This window comes from Lynx canadensis, chromosome B4 (genome assembly GCF_007474595.2).
Source record: "Lynx canadensis isolate LIC74 chromosome B4, mLynCan4.pri.v2, whole genome shotgun sequence".
Classification (NCBI taxonomy): Eukaryota; Metazoa; Chordata; class Mammalia; order Carnivora; family Felidae; genus Lynx; species Lynx canadensis.
In genome coordinates, this window is record NC_044309.1 from 60280407 (window position 1) to 60296859 (window position 16453).

The window sequence follows — 16453 nt, forward strand, 5'->3', positions numbered from 1 at the left end:
GAAACCCCCACGTTGATTCCAAGTTTGACTTAAACTTTCAGGTGGACTAAATGTAGTCAGTAAAGGGTTGCATCATGAGTTAAAATAGAAAGAGTTATTCTGAAGGCATCTCTGGGATTTTGAGTAAGGTAATTTGGGCTGGTGTTCAATGCTCTGGATGCCCAATTGACTCAACAGGAGTTTATACTAAATATGTTTTTAATTATATGCTACGATTTTTTTAATTTTTAAAAAATGTTTTATTATATGCTAACTAATTTGGATGTAAATTTTAAAAAATAAAAAAATTTAAAGAAATGTTTTATTGTTTACTTTTTGAGAGAGAGAGACAGAGCATGAGCAGGGGAGGGGCAGAGAGAGAGGGAGATACAGAATCCGAAGCAGGCTCCAGGCTCTGAGCTGTCAGCACAGAGCCCAATGTGGGGCTCAAACTCATGAACCATGAGATCATGACCTGAGCCAAAGTCAGACGCTTAACTGACAGAGCTACCTAGGTGCCCCATGTGCTCATGGTTTTATAAGAATCTTAGGAGAATCAAAAGAAATGTACGACATTTTTGCACTGAGGGACTGTTAGAAAGAATAAGTGACCAGCTGTCATAAAATCACTAATAAACTATCCATGGCAGAATATGATGAAAAGCTAAATTGTGAAGGACAAGACCAGACACAGAAGGGAAGCCTGTGGAGGGGGAGAAGAGAATGTGGCACAATATGAGGAGGGGGTAGGAACTGGATTGGTAGGAACTTTGAAAGATGGATTTGTAGAGGCAAAAAGGAATGGGGAGGTGAGTAGAGTGGTGGACACAAAGCCTTGGGGTAGATGTTGGAGAAGGAGAATGGAAGATAGTTCATTAAGAGGAAGAAATTGAGAATGGTAAGGATAGAGGTGACCATTGTGAGTCTCAGAGAAGCAGGAAATTAAGGTTCCAAAGTATACGTGGAATAATGAGCTTTTTTTAAAAAATTTTTTAAAAGTGTTTATTTTTGAGAGAGAGAGAGAGAGAGAGAGTGAACACGTGCATGAGTGGGGGAGGGGCAGAGAGAGGGAGACACAGAATATGAAGCAGGCTCCAGGCTCTGAGCTCTTACCACAGAACCTGACATGGGGCTCGAACCCACAAACCGTGAGATCATGACCTGAGCCGAAGTCAGATGTTTAACCAACTGAGCCACCTAAGTGCCCCAATGATGAACTTTTAGAAGGAGTTAAGACTCAATCCCCCCAAGACTGGCAGGGGGATAGAAAGGAAAGATGTTGGAGGCAGTATATACATTATGCTTTGGAGAACACATTACTTAAGGGGGTTCATGCAAGATAGTCTCAATTACTAAAGTCCAGTAAAAAGGCTCTGGCAACACCTCCTAAACATAGTAGGAAGAGACAATACAGACTTGAAGTTGACCATGGAGGACATACCAGGTTGTAGGGAAACATGAATGAAAGACTTGCTGAGATGTAAGAAAGCCAAGTTAAAACCAAGCGTTCATTCATCTTTCATTCATTGGATGTTTATTGAACACCCCCATTGTTCATTCAGCTCATTTGGTTCGTACTCATTGTATGTCAGATGCAAAGACAGACATACTCACAAAGAATGGCAGTTTGTTGGAAGAGAGGGATGTATGTGTAGCCAAGTATAACCTAGTCCATTCAGTATGATGCCTGCTGTGGTGAGGGTTCATCCGGATGTTGTAACTGGCATGTGAGTGAACAGGTAATTCAAGGAAGACTTGACAGACAAAGCTCTAATTGAACTGGACTTTAAAGAATGAGGAAAGATGAGGAAAGGGTGGGAAATACTGTCCATGCAGAAGGAACAGAATTAGTGTGTGAGAGAGCATGCCATGTTTGGCTTTTGAGTGGTCTGGTAGGCAGAGCATGAGAGTCGGAGGGAAAAAAGAGGTGGTAGGATATTTGCCCAATGGAATTCACCTCTGACATTTATAAGGCAAAGGTAACAAAATTGGCAGAAATATAAATAAATGTGTGAACAAAATAGACCTTTACCTACTTGAATAGATCAACACAGGACTTTAAAGTTATGCAACTACTCCATTGGTGGCTCTTAACTTTTGCTTCATTTTGCTATAGTGACTTTTAATGGTTTTTTTTTTTTGATTACTCAAGCATTATGAACACTCATAAATATCAGTAGTCTTGAGAAGTGTGAGTATGTTCATTGTGAGTCAATTTTTAGTAATTTAATATTTTTTTTTTTTAATTTATTTTTGGGACAGAGAGAGACAGAGCATGAACGGGGGAGGGGCAGAGAGAGAGGGAGACACAGAATCGGAAACAGGCTCCAGGCTCCGAGCCATCAGCCCAGAGCCTGACGCGGGGCTCGAACTCACGGACCGCGAGATCGTGACCTGGCTGAAGTCGGACGCTTAACCGACTGCGCCACCCAGGCGCCCCTGTAATTTAATATTTTTAAGTTTATTTTGAGAGAGAGGGAGAGGGAGAGAGGGAGGAGTGGGAGAGGGGCAGAGGGGGAAAGAGAATCCCAAGCAGTCTCCACTGCCAGTGCAGAGCCTGATGCAGGACTCAGTCCCACAAACTGGGACATCATGACCTGAGCCGAAATTAAGAGTTGCTTAACCAACTGAGCCACCCAGGTGCCCCTAGTATTGTGATTTTAAGATAATTTTGTGATACTGATTTTGGAACTTCTCCTTTCCATATCATATGTAGTAGCTTCACAAAACATTTGTAGGACTTGCTATAGAAACACTTCCAATCTTTCTATAATTTCCTTCAGTCAGAAGGAATAATGACTTTTGCTTTTTGTCCTCATTGAACAGAAACCTTTTTTTTTTTTTTTGTCTATCTAATGAAATGTATCAGTTTATAAAGATTTGCTTGCGTGGGGCTTTAAAAGCAGTTGCCTGCTAGTGTTCATAATCAGAACAAGGGATTTAAAGCTATACAGGGCCAGTCTGAGTACTTCCTTAGATTGAGGACATGTATTATATACATCCTGGCTCTTTTCCAAAAAATGTCCTCAAGAAATTACATAAATTTGGGGACGCCTGAGTGGCTCAGTCACTTAAGCATCTGACTCTTGATTTCGTCTCAGGTCATGATCTTAGGGTTTGTGAGATTGAGCCCTGTGTTGGGCTCCTCACTCACAGTATGGAGCCCACCGAGGATTCTCTCACTCTACCCCCTCTCTGCCCCTCCCCTGCTCACGTGCATGCACACACGCATGTGCTCTCTCTCTCAAAATAAGTAAACGCTAAAAAAAAAAAAAAAAAGTTACATAAATTTCATTTTCATGGTGGTCCCCAGGGTTGAAAGTCTTCCAGGCTATTCCATCTGACTCCTCATAGTACTTGTAATTTAATTCTGGGTCCTTCAGTTTACAATATGAACAGAATTATGCTGTGGTAATTGTGCAGGTATGTGGTCCAGCAGCTGATATTAAAAATTTTATCCATTCTAAATACACATTGTTAGGCTTATTAAATTAGCTTCTGATTCTTTAGTTGCCTCATGGGAAATATATCCAGTGCATCTAAGTTTTTAGAAGCAACATCTTGAAATTTCGTTTTTTATGAAAGCTCCTGTGTGTGTGTGTGTGTGTGTGTGTGTGTGTTCTCCTCAACAGATGGCTTTTGTTATTCCCACAATTTGTACTGGAAACTACATTATTTGGGAAGGTAGAATAATAGTACCAATTAATTCTGGAAAATAATGGATGTCACATTAGCCAGGTCCTGGGTGGTTAGGCTGTAGTTTGTATTTTCTCTGATTCTAAATCTGAAGTTATTTGCTTTTTTGATTGAACTCTGGATGGCCCCATCTAACCAATTTGAGCTCCAGTGGCTTTTCTTTCTGTTGTGCTTCAATGAGGAATCAAGAAATTCTATTGGGATTACATATTATATGGTTATGAGGTATTTAAATGAGATAACAAGGGACATACCACATATACTGTATTTCAAAATGACGTTTTTATGTTGTCTGTTCTCTGCAAGCCTTTTCATGTGCCTCTTTAATGACTTTCATATATGAGACTGGTGAGAAAAAAAATGTGACTTGCTTCCCCAGTCTATACTTCCTTTGGCATTTATGCCACGCATAAACATATCTGAATCTGATAAGAAAAGACATGGGTGCCAGAGGGAGGGGAAGATAGTGAGCACTAATCTAAGCAGAGCCCTGGGCCAAGTGCTCTGGTTGTAGGATGATGCCCATTTACAGGCTCTGGCAGGAGCTGGGCATCATTGTAGGACCAAGCAATCTCACAAGAAGTTAATGAAGTCAGGATGGAAATTGGTGAGTTGCTGATGAGGATGGCTAGTCAGTGCTGCCAGGGAAAGTCACGGTGGACTGACTGCAAAGCTTGCAGGGGAGGAAAGAAAGGTTTCAAAGACAGAGGGAAGAGTAGCCCTGTGATTTGGACGTGAGTAGCAGGGAAGAAGCTTGTGTGAGCTGTCCCCGCTGCCTCCCGTGTAAAGCAGGCATTTACAGTCCTGGGTTTGGAATTTGGGGGGAGGAGAGGGGAAGAACAGAAGGGTGTCCCAGGAAATTCCCACTGTCTCCACCCAGAATTAGTGGCACTGAGCATTTGGGGGGAAAAGGGGGTTTTGTGCCTGATCACACACATGTGAAGCTTTGCATGATTTGGGTGTGTATCCACCTGCCAGTAAATATAAGTAGCCACCACCCCTCTTAGGTCATGATTTTCTGCTTGATGAGAAGTTGTCTAGTTTGGTGATAACATGCCTAAATGCCTGACATGCCTGTTTTACCTATTTTAAGCTAAATGAACCAAGTTGCAATCTCATATTTTCTGTTAATGACAGCAACAGCTGTGCCCAAGTCCATTCAGGTTCCTTGGATTAAAAACATATGCAATTTTGTTTGCCCACAGCGGTTTAGTTTTAAAGAGAGTTGAGCCTTACACACATTATTTTATTTTGTTTTTTTTTCAGACAAATGGACACCTGCCTGGGAATGGAGAGGTGTATCAAGAAAGGCTAGCCCGTTTAGAAAATGATAAAGAATCTCTCGTTCTTCAGGCAAGTGATTTTAAAATGTTCTTCTTTCTTCATGATGTATTTACAAAGACCATTTTAAATTGGGATGGTGTATTCAGATGCTTACAGGAGCCAGACTGCTACCAGAAGTAAGTGCATAGGCCATCTGAACACAACAGGGAGAGGTGGGTACCGTGGGAGAACAGGGTTTGCTTACCTAGTCTAGAGTGAGCTAGAATCCGCCTTGGCTCCTCTGATGGCAGGCACGGTATCATCTAAACTGATTTTCTGATCTGATCTGTCATCTTATTTGATCTGATTTTTTAAATATACAGCAGATATTATAATTTCATATATACTATATATATTCATAAATATGAATATTTCTCATTTGGAATATGTTTAATTTTTCAGTTTTAAAAATGATACCATGAAACAAACAAAACATAAAGTGAGTAATGGAGTCTGGTTTATTAGCCAAATTTGAGTTCTTTTCTTTGTAGTGTTTTAAATGCTTGACAAAAAAATATATATATATATATATTTTTTTTTTTTTGGTATTGAGCTAAATGATTTGCAGTGTATTTACTAGGCTGGTGATTGTTGGGGAAAGACTCAGATTTTCAATAACCACTGAAGATAAAAGACTAATCCAGTATCTCCTTATGGATCTTTGAGTTACATCCTAGATTGGAACACATATGTAGACAATGTGATCATGAAAGATCTCATGGAATTTGAGTTCTGTGGATCCTTTTCTTTACTCTTCGTGAAGTACCAAACCTGAATAGTCCTTCTCTTTCAGACATTAACTCCATTGTCTATCTTAATTTCTAGTATTATTTCCCTCTTCCACCCCCCCCCCCCGAAAAAGATGATTTGTTAACATGCCCTCTCGCATAAAATGAAATGATTTTAATCTATAAATATAAGGTATCGCACATTCCCAATCACCCCAACCTCCTTAAAAATTGGAGTCCTCAGATCAATAAGCATCTGAAGTAGGAGTGTAAAGGACCGCTGTCTTACAAATTCACAGGTTTTTCCTTTACAACCAAATGAGTAGTGACATCATTCCAGTTTTTTTTCTATTTAGAGAAATAAAGTTTGCAGTGGGACCCACATTCTTCCTAATCCATTGCAGTATTTTGCTCTCAATACAGGTAAGTGTGTTAACAGACCAGGTAGAGGCTCAGGGAGAGAAGATTCGAGATTTGGAGTTTTGTCTTGAAGAGCACAGGGAGAAGCTGAACGCCACAGAAGAAATGCTGCAGCAGGTAATGTACAGAAGCTGGCTCCAAGGTGCTATTTTCTTGCTCAACTATTTGAAATGCTACATTTACGTGTGGTGTTCACTCTGATGCAGCAGTAAATCTCATGACTCACTTAGACCGGCATAGTTTAAGCAAAAACCTAGAGTAGCGGGGTCTTAAAACTTCACATAATTACAATCTGGAATAAAATACTGATAGGATTGTAGATAATTTTAATGTTCTTCTTTATGCTTTCATATGGTTTCCTAATGCCCATCCATGAGCATATAATGCATGATTAGGAAAAAAGGTAAGTACCTTTAACTGAAAAAAAACAAAACAAAACACCCAAAAAACCAACTTGTAATTTGTGTACACATACAGACACACACACACACACACACACAATGCTCATATTTGAGAGGACCTATAATATGTATAGGGTACACTCTGACACCCTAGAAGGAGACTGTTTTGGTTTGAGTCTTATCTCTGCCATTTCCTTGAGGAGAGTTCTTAATCTCTCTGTTCCTCACCCTCCTTATTTGTTGAATGAGGATAATTCATGAGTTACCTTTAGGAGCTTTTACTTCATAAGGTTGTTTTGAGGATTGAACCACTTAAAACATGTCAGAACGGTGCCTGTTGCTTAGCAAACATGTCGTCATCGGTGTTATAATCAGGCTGGGCAGCATTTAAGGCTTATGCTGTATATGTATGTATGTATCTGTATAATGTATGTCTCCCCAATAAGCAGGTGTGTGTTTAGTTCTGCTCAATGAAAGTTAAAGCAAATAATTTTTTCAAATTTTATCTATTTAGTAATTAATCTTTCCCAACTGGATAGTTAACCACTTTGCAGTTGTGAGACACATCCATATGTGACTACTGGTAATAAAACAACTTTTGAATGTATCTCTTAAATTCTAATAGGAGCTTCTGAGTAGGACATCCTTAGAGACTCAGAAGTTGGATCTGATGGCTGAAATCTCTAACTTGAAGCTAAAACTGACGGCTGTAGAGAAGGACAGATTGGACTATGAAGACAGGTTCAGAGACACAGAGGTAAGTGATATCCCCTCTCTTTATATACAGATAGGTACGTGTGTGTGTGTGTGTGTGTGTGTGTGTGTGTGTGTGTGTGTGTATCTCATACACATATCTCTAGAGCAAGTGGAAATTCCTTGTAGGTGTGAGGCAAGACAGTTAATTACTATATGCTCTCACTCATCCATGCTTCTTTTTAAGAATTAACTTTAAGTACATTGACTTTTTATCACTAAATGCTAAATGGCAATATTTGCTGTGAGAGTTTTGATATTAAATATTAATCCTTTCACTAGTCTTTAGGAATACTTTTGCCTTCATGATATTTGGAGCTTCTGTCTATTCATCTGTCTGTCCATCCTTCTGTCCATCCATAGTGGTTTTCTTTGTTGTGGAAATAATGGGTTTAAGTGTACCATTTTACTAAAAGCTATTAAGTTTATTCATTTATTATTTCTGAGAGAGGAAGGAAGGGAGGGAGAGAGAGGGAGGGAAAATGAACACAAGTGGGGGATGGGTAGAGAGAGAGGGAGACACAGAATCTGAAGCAGGCTCCAGGCCCTGGGCTGCCAGCACAGAGCCTGATGCGGGCCATGAACTCACGAACCATGAGATCATGACCTGAGCCGAAGTCAAACATTTAGCCGACTGAGCCACCCAGGTGCCCTTAAAAGCTATTATGAAGTTACACTGATTGTTTATTATATAATAAGTAAGTCTTTAAATATGTATAGAAAACATGCTTTCATTATATAATCATAAAAAAAACAGATTTTTAGAGTTTATTTAGTTTGGCCTTCTACTTTGGGTCTATTCCACACACAAATCATTCCAATTAAATAAAGCTCACTAAACTTTAGTGAAACTTGGGATAGATTCTACAGCTTGAAGTACTCATTTTTGTGGTTAAACCTGCTTTGTTTTTTGTACTATTTTATTAATCTGGGTCTTTTATTTGCTTATTTGTTGTTGGGGAAAGAGCATATCCATTTGAAATTTATTTATTTGACAAAAGGGGGCTCCTGGGTGGCTCAGTGGGTTAAGTGTCTGACTTCAGGTCATGATCTCGCAGTTGCTGAGTTCGAGCCCCACGTTGCGCTCTGTGCTGACAGCTCAGAGCCTGGAGCCTCTTTTGGATTCTGTGTCTCCCTCTCTCTGCCCCTACCCGCTCAGGCTCTGTCTCTGTCTCTCAAAAGTAAACATTAAAAAAAAAAAAAAAGAAAAGAAATATGAAGAGCTGCAGGACTTCCTTCTCTCCTAGGGCCATCTCTTTTTTCACAATTTTTTTTTTCCTTGGTTGGAGTATGGAGAGTTGTCATACTGGATTAGAAAGTGGGTACCAAGAAGGAGAGAGAAGAAGAAATCATTTAACTTCTTTTCCCCCTCTATTTTCATTTCAAACATTTATTCCCAGCCAACTACATACCATCATAATATGAAGTACATTATGTATATTAGCCACTGTATGAAAGCCCTACAGAGATTTGATGTCATGAGATTTACTCCATTGCTATTTTCAAAATTAAATTTTCTGTGAAAGGTGGAACTATAATGAAAAGTCTTGACGTGTGTGTTACTTCCTCAGCAGCAAAAGGAAATCCCTAAGCTCGTTCATGTTTTAATCTTCTGAAGCTCCTGGTTGGTCACCTATATGAGCATGTTTCTCACTTGATTGAGACTGGGGCTCTTAAAACAGATTTCTCCAAAGTTGTCACTTTTGTGCTTTCTTCGAAAATCTATTTGGAGAGGCACCTGACGTGTGATGACAAAATCACTTGGCTTATGATTGAAAGTGCATGAGGAGCACCTGGATGGCTCAGTCAGTTGAGCGGTTCAACTTCGGCTCAGGTCATGATCTCACGGTTCATGATTTCGAGTCCTGATCGGGCTTTCTGCTGTCAGCCCAGAGCCTGCTTTGGGTCCTCTGTCTCCCTCTCTCTCTGCCCTTCCCCAGTTTGCTCGCGCTCTCTCTCTCTCTCTCTCTCTCTCTCTCTCTCTCAAAAAATAAATAAATAAATAAATAAATAAATAAATAAATATTAAAAAAAATCTGTTTGGATATTTTCCTCTTTTTCCTTTCTGTCATTCCCTGACCCCAGCTGCTACATAACATGATAGAATCCAGTCAGCAGGTAGACTACATACAGAGGAGCTAACTCCGGTACAGGGAAAGAAGTTAGAGTGTTTAGGGATCAAGAGTTGGTGTTTTCCATTTTATTCTTAAAATTTAGGGGGAGTCTTAACTTTCACGACTGGTTAATTGGATCTGAGATGTTAACTGAACACTAGGACTTAAATAGAAGTGGACATGTCACGATTTTTTTAAGACTCTAGAGCACTATTTACATCTGAGTTTGTCTACTTTTTTTATTTTTAATAAAACTTTTTTTCTTGGCACCTCCCTGCTTCACTCACGCACTTTTTTTTTCTTTTTTTAATGTTTGTTTATTTTTGAGAGAGAGAGAGAGAGCATGAGCGCAGAAGGGGCAGAGCGAGAGGGAGACACCGAATCCGAAGCAGCTCCAGGCTCTGAGCTGTCAGCACAGAGCCCCATGTGGGGCTTGAACCCATGAACCGTGAGATCATGACCTAAGCTGAAGACAGACTTCCAACAGACTGAGCCATCCGGGAGCCTCTCATGCACTTTCAATCATAAGCAAAGTGATTTTGCCATCACACTTTCAGTAAACTCAATCCCTGATAACTTTCTAATAAATATTCAACACTATTGGCAAAACATATAGCTCATATATACCCAGAGATTATAAGAAGTGTGATAAACTTTGTAACATATTAATTAAAATAGCCCTCAGAATTAAAGCTGACTTGAATATGTTAATTTTCATAGTATTGTTCCCTTAATAAAAATAAAATGTTTTGGGGTGGTTCAGTTGGTAGAGCATGCTACTCTTGATCTTAGGGTCATGAGTTCACACCCCACATTGGGGGTGGGGAGGAGCCTCCTTAAAATAAAAACAAATTTCCATGGCTGTCTCATGAATCCAAAATTCTTAAACTTTGTTTTAGAATTTTAGATTATTTGGAGATTAATTTCTAAGAAAATATTGGAGTGGGGAAGAAGTATAGGCACTTCCAAAAGATTAGGGGTAAAAGTCTTGAAACCTTGGAATATTGAGGACTTGCCTGTCCCAGGAATGGCTGATAGGAGATGCTTAGCATTATTCAACAGTGCCCCCTTCTGGTAAGAGTGCAGATGTCAGAAACTGAGCTTCTGTGGAGCCTAAAGAGTTTCTCTGAAAGGGAAAAAGGGAGATTTTCTTTTTAAAAAGAACCGAAATTCTGATAAGAAATTAGTTGGAAATAATTTGTATTCCAGTTTTTAAAGTTTTATATTAAGGAACTATTTCCAGATTTTCCAGCTTGGGTTGTTACAGTTCATGTTGGAGATTTATATTCATACCAACAGTGTTGCCTCCAAGTATACTTGGGTAGGGTTTTTTTTAAATAGAAAAATGACCTCGATTTATAATTGTTTTCTTCAGTTATTTCTTTTTATTTGCAAATTGTCATTATTTCTAGAGGTAAAATAAAACAATACCAAATAGGAATTCAAAGCTCTCTAACTATGAGAAAGTGGAAAGATATACATAAAAAAGATGAAGGAAAATCACTAAGAATTCATATTATGCAAGGATGATTAATAAATGGGAGAAACTGACATTTTCCTTAAACATGACTCTTGAATGTGTAAAGAATCACAAGCAAAATGTTATTAAATGATGTCACACAGTTCACAACCTCATTGATAAAAGGAGAAAATAGATATCCTCTTATTGAAATATTGTATTAATAATTGAAATAATAACTAATGAGTAGTTATTGTGTAATAATGCTAAGTAATACTCTCCCCCATTTTACAAGAAACGATGTCCAATTTAAAAGCCTGTGGGTTTTCTGGAAAGTGTATTTCCTTGTGGCATCCCTTTCCCTATGTGTGAATCATTACACACAGAAGTTTAGAATAACCCCTCGTTAAGAAAGTTTTATCTCTTTTAGCATTGTTCTATTCTTTTTTATGGCATTTTGTGTAATTATGTTCTGTCATGTTAATTTGTGGCTCAGGAATAGGGACCTGTAAGATGAGGAACAAAAACATATTAACTGTTGGTGGGGTCTTCATGGCTTATAGTAAAAAAAAAAAAACAAAAAACAAAAACATCTTCTTCACAATACTTGAAGTTGGTATTATTTAGCATTCTAATTTCCTTTTCTGGGCTCTAGACAAAAATATGTCACTGTTTCTCAGAACACTTAGACAAATTTTACAAGCAAATTAGTTTTTTTAGAAAGCGGCAGTAGAAGAAGTATCTGTATTATGAAAACTTTTGGATTATTTTCTTTTTCCTATTCCAAATATAACATTGTATTATGACAACATATTTGTAAATGACGGGGCCCTATCTATCTATCTTGGTATAGATTAGCGTGTTGCTGCTTTCCTGATATATTTCATTGCTTCCTTTTTTGACAGGGGCTAATGCAAGAGATCAATGATTTGAGGTTAAGAGTCAGTGAAATGGACAATGAAAGACTTCAGTATGAAAAAAAGCTGAAATCAACCAAAGTAAGTTTTCTCAATGACAAAAATGTTTAAACACTTGACTCACTACTTACCTGTGATCAATAATATAAATAAGTTTTCAACCTAGTGTATGATAAAGAAGGTTATTTTACAAGTGAATGAACAGTTTTCCCCAAGCTGGAGACCTTCTTGAATTGAAGCACTACTATTCTGAATAAAAATCGGGCTTAACTAATCTAGTAAAACATAACCTGTTATTTCTCTTAATTACCTAACCTCCTTTATAAACTGATACTATTTTCTTGGTTATTTAGGGTTGTCTTTTTCTATCTATAGTTTTCTTTCACACCTCTGTCTCTCTACCAGTCTTTAATGGCCAAACTTTCTAGCATGAAAATCAAGGTGGGTCAGATGCAGTATGAAAAGCAGCGGATGGAGCGAAAATGGGAGTCACTGAAGGTGTAGTAGACTTTGGGTAATGGGATCCTGGGCCTGTTGCTTTCTGGCTTGTGCTGTTTTGCTGTGATAGTGTTTTTAGTAGCATGTGCATTCATTTTGTGTGTGTCATCTGCCTTTTAAAAATACATCTAAAGCTGATGAAAGGGACAATGAGATCCCTAATACTGTTTTCAGAAACGTATGACGTAATTAGTGTGAAAATAATAAACCGTATTCATTTATAAATTAAATCTCAACCCTCTTAGCGTGTCTGAGATCCAAGCATGGTAAAATAATTGCAAAAATGCACCTATGAAAAAATTCTGTTTTGTAGCAGTAGTAAAGATTGCTTTTTCCTTTGGGGTTTTCTTGAAGGTAAATGTATATAGCAGTTAATTGTATCATGGCAGTGAATTGAAATTACTGCTTAAAAGAAGCTTCTAGCCAGTGCTACTGAAAATTCCTTATACTCGGTCTCCACTCCTATCATAAGTAAAAAGTATGGAGCCAAGTTTCTGGCTTTATTAGAGATCTTCTCATAATACTAAACATAATACACTTAGAGACTGAAAATAAAATGTTTATTGAATATCAAAGAACATTTATTAGCACTGCATAGCTTTATTTTCTGTGTTCAATACAACCAGCAAAATTTAAATTTGCTAATGCTAAGTTCTTCACCAAAGTTAAACTGAAAATTAAACCATTAGCAAATAGAGCATCAGACTTGGAATCTTTAATAGCTGTGTAGTAAAAAAAGAAGAGGGGGATTTAAAATCTGTTTGCTCAGTCTTTTTTTTCCAGTGTTGTTAGAGATTCTCTTCCTTTAGTTTGGGGTTGGGGATGAATTATTTAGTCCCATGATTTGGCTAACATTGTTCATCACTTGCTACCATTAATTAAGCTCTACCTTGTCCAGTGAACATAAGTGCCATCTAGGAATACTAAATAAATCTCAGTCAAGTCTTAATATATATTTTCCAATTTGCATTTTATTTTGCTTTTATGACACTAAGCGTCTAATTTGATTATCATCCTTGATTAACTTGAGGAGATTTTTTTTTTAATTTATTTAACATAAGATTTAAACATTAGGGCCACCTCGGTCCTAATTATACTTTAAAAGGTTTTGTTTTAATTTGGTCACACAGAAGCCTGAAATACTTATACCAGAATTATTGTACATTGACTTTCATTAACTGTCTTGCTTCCTGCTTCCCATTGCCACTGTCTGATTTCTGAAGTCTGCATCTAGATCCCTGTCGTTTTTTTTTTTTAATTGTTTGTTTCATTCACAAAAACTAATTATTGATTTAAGAGTTGACACACTCCCTGAATATTCTCTTTTGGCCGTAATCTGTTTTAAAACAAATTTGTCATTTGTAGGACGAACTGGCATCTTTAAAAGAACAGCTAGAAGAGAAGGAATCTGAAGTAAAAAGGCTACAAGAAAAACTGGTGTGCAAGATGAAAGGAGAAGGGATGGAAATTCTTGATCGAGGTAGCTATATACATTTGACATTTGTTATCTTTGTTGAAACCCTCCCTACTCAGCCCTCCCTATGCTCCCTCTCTTTGTATAAGAACTCAGTTTTAGTGGATATTTAATTCCAGAGAAAGGGCAGAGGAGTAGAAACAATATAAGCCCAGGACAGCAGGGAATCCTGAGACTCTTGCCTGTGCCTGGGGATCTGTTAACTTCCTCTTCAGCAGCTGGAGAAGGGTAGCTCTGTACTTCATCGGATATTTATTTTAGATTACCAAGTTGTAAATTCTCACGAAAGAGTTCTTGTTCAAATTGCAGTATAAAGGAGTGTCTGAGAGCATTAAAAGGAACCATCATTATGCCCCAAGATTATTTTCCTCTGAACTGAACTTGAAACAGCACAAAGTAGGAGATTTAGAAACCTTGCCTGCCCTTTTGAGAGAAGAGAGGAAAAGACTCTGCATCTTTGGAAAATCAGTGAAAATTGACTGTGGATTGAGCCCTCCACCTGCTAGAAAGGAAAAACAGGGGAATTCTCGTTCTGAAAAAGTATATGAATTTATCAAAATTGTTCTCATAATTGAGGAGGTTTGTTTTGAAAATTGTATGGACTGTAAATTTTAATGTACATTATACTTGAAAGAAAATAACTTGAATGAAATGTGGTTTTTATATTATATTTGGAAATATAAATGCACATAACACCTGACAACACTAGGTTCAATTTAACCTTTCTTTGCTGTTAAAGATTATTGTGGCACTGCAGAAAACCAAAGCAACTTTTGACTCTTTTGAAACAAAAAAAAAATTGCATTTAGTGTAGCTTTAGTATATTTATCTGTATTATGTGAAAGTTGGTAACATCATTGTGCAATGAAGGCGTTGAATTAGGTTACCTTTAATGTCTTTCTTGGCTCTAGAATATCCTGGCTTTATATACCTGTAGTTATTGCATTCCACTATGGATCAGAGAACTTAATTCATCAAATATTGAGGAAAATGGATTTTTTCCCCTTATTTTGGCATAGAATTTGTGTGTGTGTGTGTTTGTGTGTTAAGTAAGCTCTATGCCCAACATGGGGCTTGTGCTCATGACTCCGAGATGAAAAGTCACATGATGTACCAACTGAGCCAGCCAGGTGCCTCCAGAATTGTGTGTCCTTAAAGGACATTCATAGGCAGGTCATTCTTGTAGGGTTTTAAGAATAAAATGGAGGGGTGCCTGGCTGGCTCAGTCAGTGGAGCATGTGACTCTTGATCTTGGGGTTGTGAGCTCAAGATCCACATTGGGTGTAGAGATAACTTCAAAAAAAATAAAGTCTTAAGAAACAAAAAAAAGAATAAAATGGAATCATAGGACTTGTGGGCTAGAGTAGTGGTACCCAAAGACTGATACTGGTCTGTGAACTGCTTGTTACCAATGTACAACCAGGTAAATATGAGGGTTGAGAGCAGGGTTTAAAAACTTCATGGCAGTCTGATGTTGGCATAACATCTAATTGCATGGTCAGTGGACTCCTCCTTATTGAGGACATAGACCATTTATTTCAGTATTGTTGAATTTGAGTGGTGAGTTTCATGTGACATAAGCAATGTACTAGGCACATTCAGGAGGGCCATATATTGAACTGTAATAGAAATGTAAAAACAACCAAAGCATCACTAGTGGGTTTTTCACCATGTATAGTGTAAGGAGTGCATATGTACTCCATTTTATACAAGAAAATTGACAGAGGTAAGAACTCAAATTTAGTTCTTTTGATTAATTATATTCGATTCTCTTTCTAACCTTACACAGAGCATTATATATTGTAGTGCCATTTGTAAAGTTACAAAATAGTGCTTAATATTCAATTTTTATAAGGTTAGCATTTCTTTATCTTAGGTGAAAGGAAACTAAATGATAGTGCTTTTAAAATATTCATTGTTGTAATGTATACTAACTTCCAATTCGATGGGTTTTCCTGCACAGATGAAAATTTTAAAAAGAAGCTCAAAGACAAAAGTAAGGTTTTTGGTGTATTTCCATCAGCCTTTACATTCACCAAAAGTACTACTTGGACTGTTCTTTGCATGTGTTTTAAAACATTTATCTCACCAAAGATGTAAAGTTGCTTCATCAATAAGCTCTCCATTTCTTCAGAGTGCAGTAAATAGAGGGTAAATAAACAAACAATAAAAACAAGGAGTAAAAAGGTCATTTTGCATTTTTTCTGATTTAGTCCTTTTGCTCCACAGGATACAACAGAGCACTCAGAGTAGTAGTGGAGGTGAGAGAGCGTTTTCTTTGTAGTCCAGGAGATATAGGGTCAGAGGAGAAAATTAAAATGACTTGTCAATGTTTTGTAGCTCGCTTTTTCACTGAGATCTGCATTAGGAATTAAACATACCCTCTTGATGTTCGAAATGAGATTGTACCTAGGCTGACCAACAGAACCCAGATCATACAGTGCAGCATAAAGATAAATCCTTAATGGGCTCTTTGCTTTTAGATACTGAATTCTTAAGTCAAAGGAATTTGGCATCACAAAAGAAAAAAAGAAAAGAAAAAGAAAAAAGCAATTTCTACAGAATATACCTTAATTGAAAATGTTAGGGGCACCTGGGTGGCTCAGTCGGTTGAACGTCTGACTTCGGCTCAGGTCATGATCTCGTGGTCTGTGAGTTTGAGCCCCATGTCAGGCTCTGTGCTGACAGCTC

General features: G+C 37.7%; 1 protein-coding gene across 8 annotated transcripts in view; it reads left to right on the forward strand.

Moving 5' to 3' along the window:
* Positions 1-16453, forward strand: part of PPFIBP1 (PPFIA binding protein 1) — a 117458-nt gene that overhangs the window by 64137 nt on the left and 36868 nt on the right. For 3 of the 8 annotated variants that reach the window (XM_030322041.1, XM_030322040.1, XM_030322044.1), the window contains exons 4-10: positions 4942-5028; positions 6150-6263; positions 7173-7304; positions 11779-11871; positions 12196-12288; positions 13654-13768; positions 15726-15758. In XM_030322041.1, the coding sequence (XP_030177901.1) occupies positions 4942-5028; positions 6150-6263; positions 7173-7304; positions 11779-11871; positions 12196-12288; positions 13654-13768; positions 15726-15758 (667 nt within the window). The remainder of the gene's footprint in view (positions 1-4941; positions 5029-6149; positions 6264-7172; positions 7305-11778; positions 11872-12195; positions 12289-13653; positions 13769-15725; positions 15759-16453) is intronic. The other 5 variants (XM_030322045.1, XM_030322043.1, XM_032593939.1 and 2 more) reach the window with 3 other exon arrangements.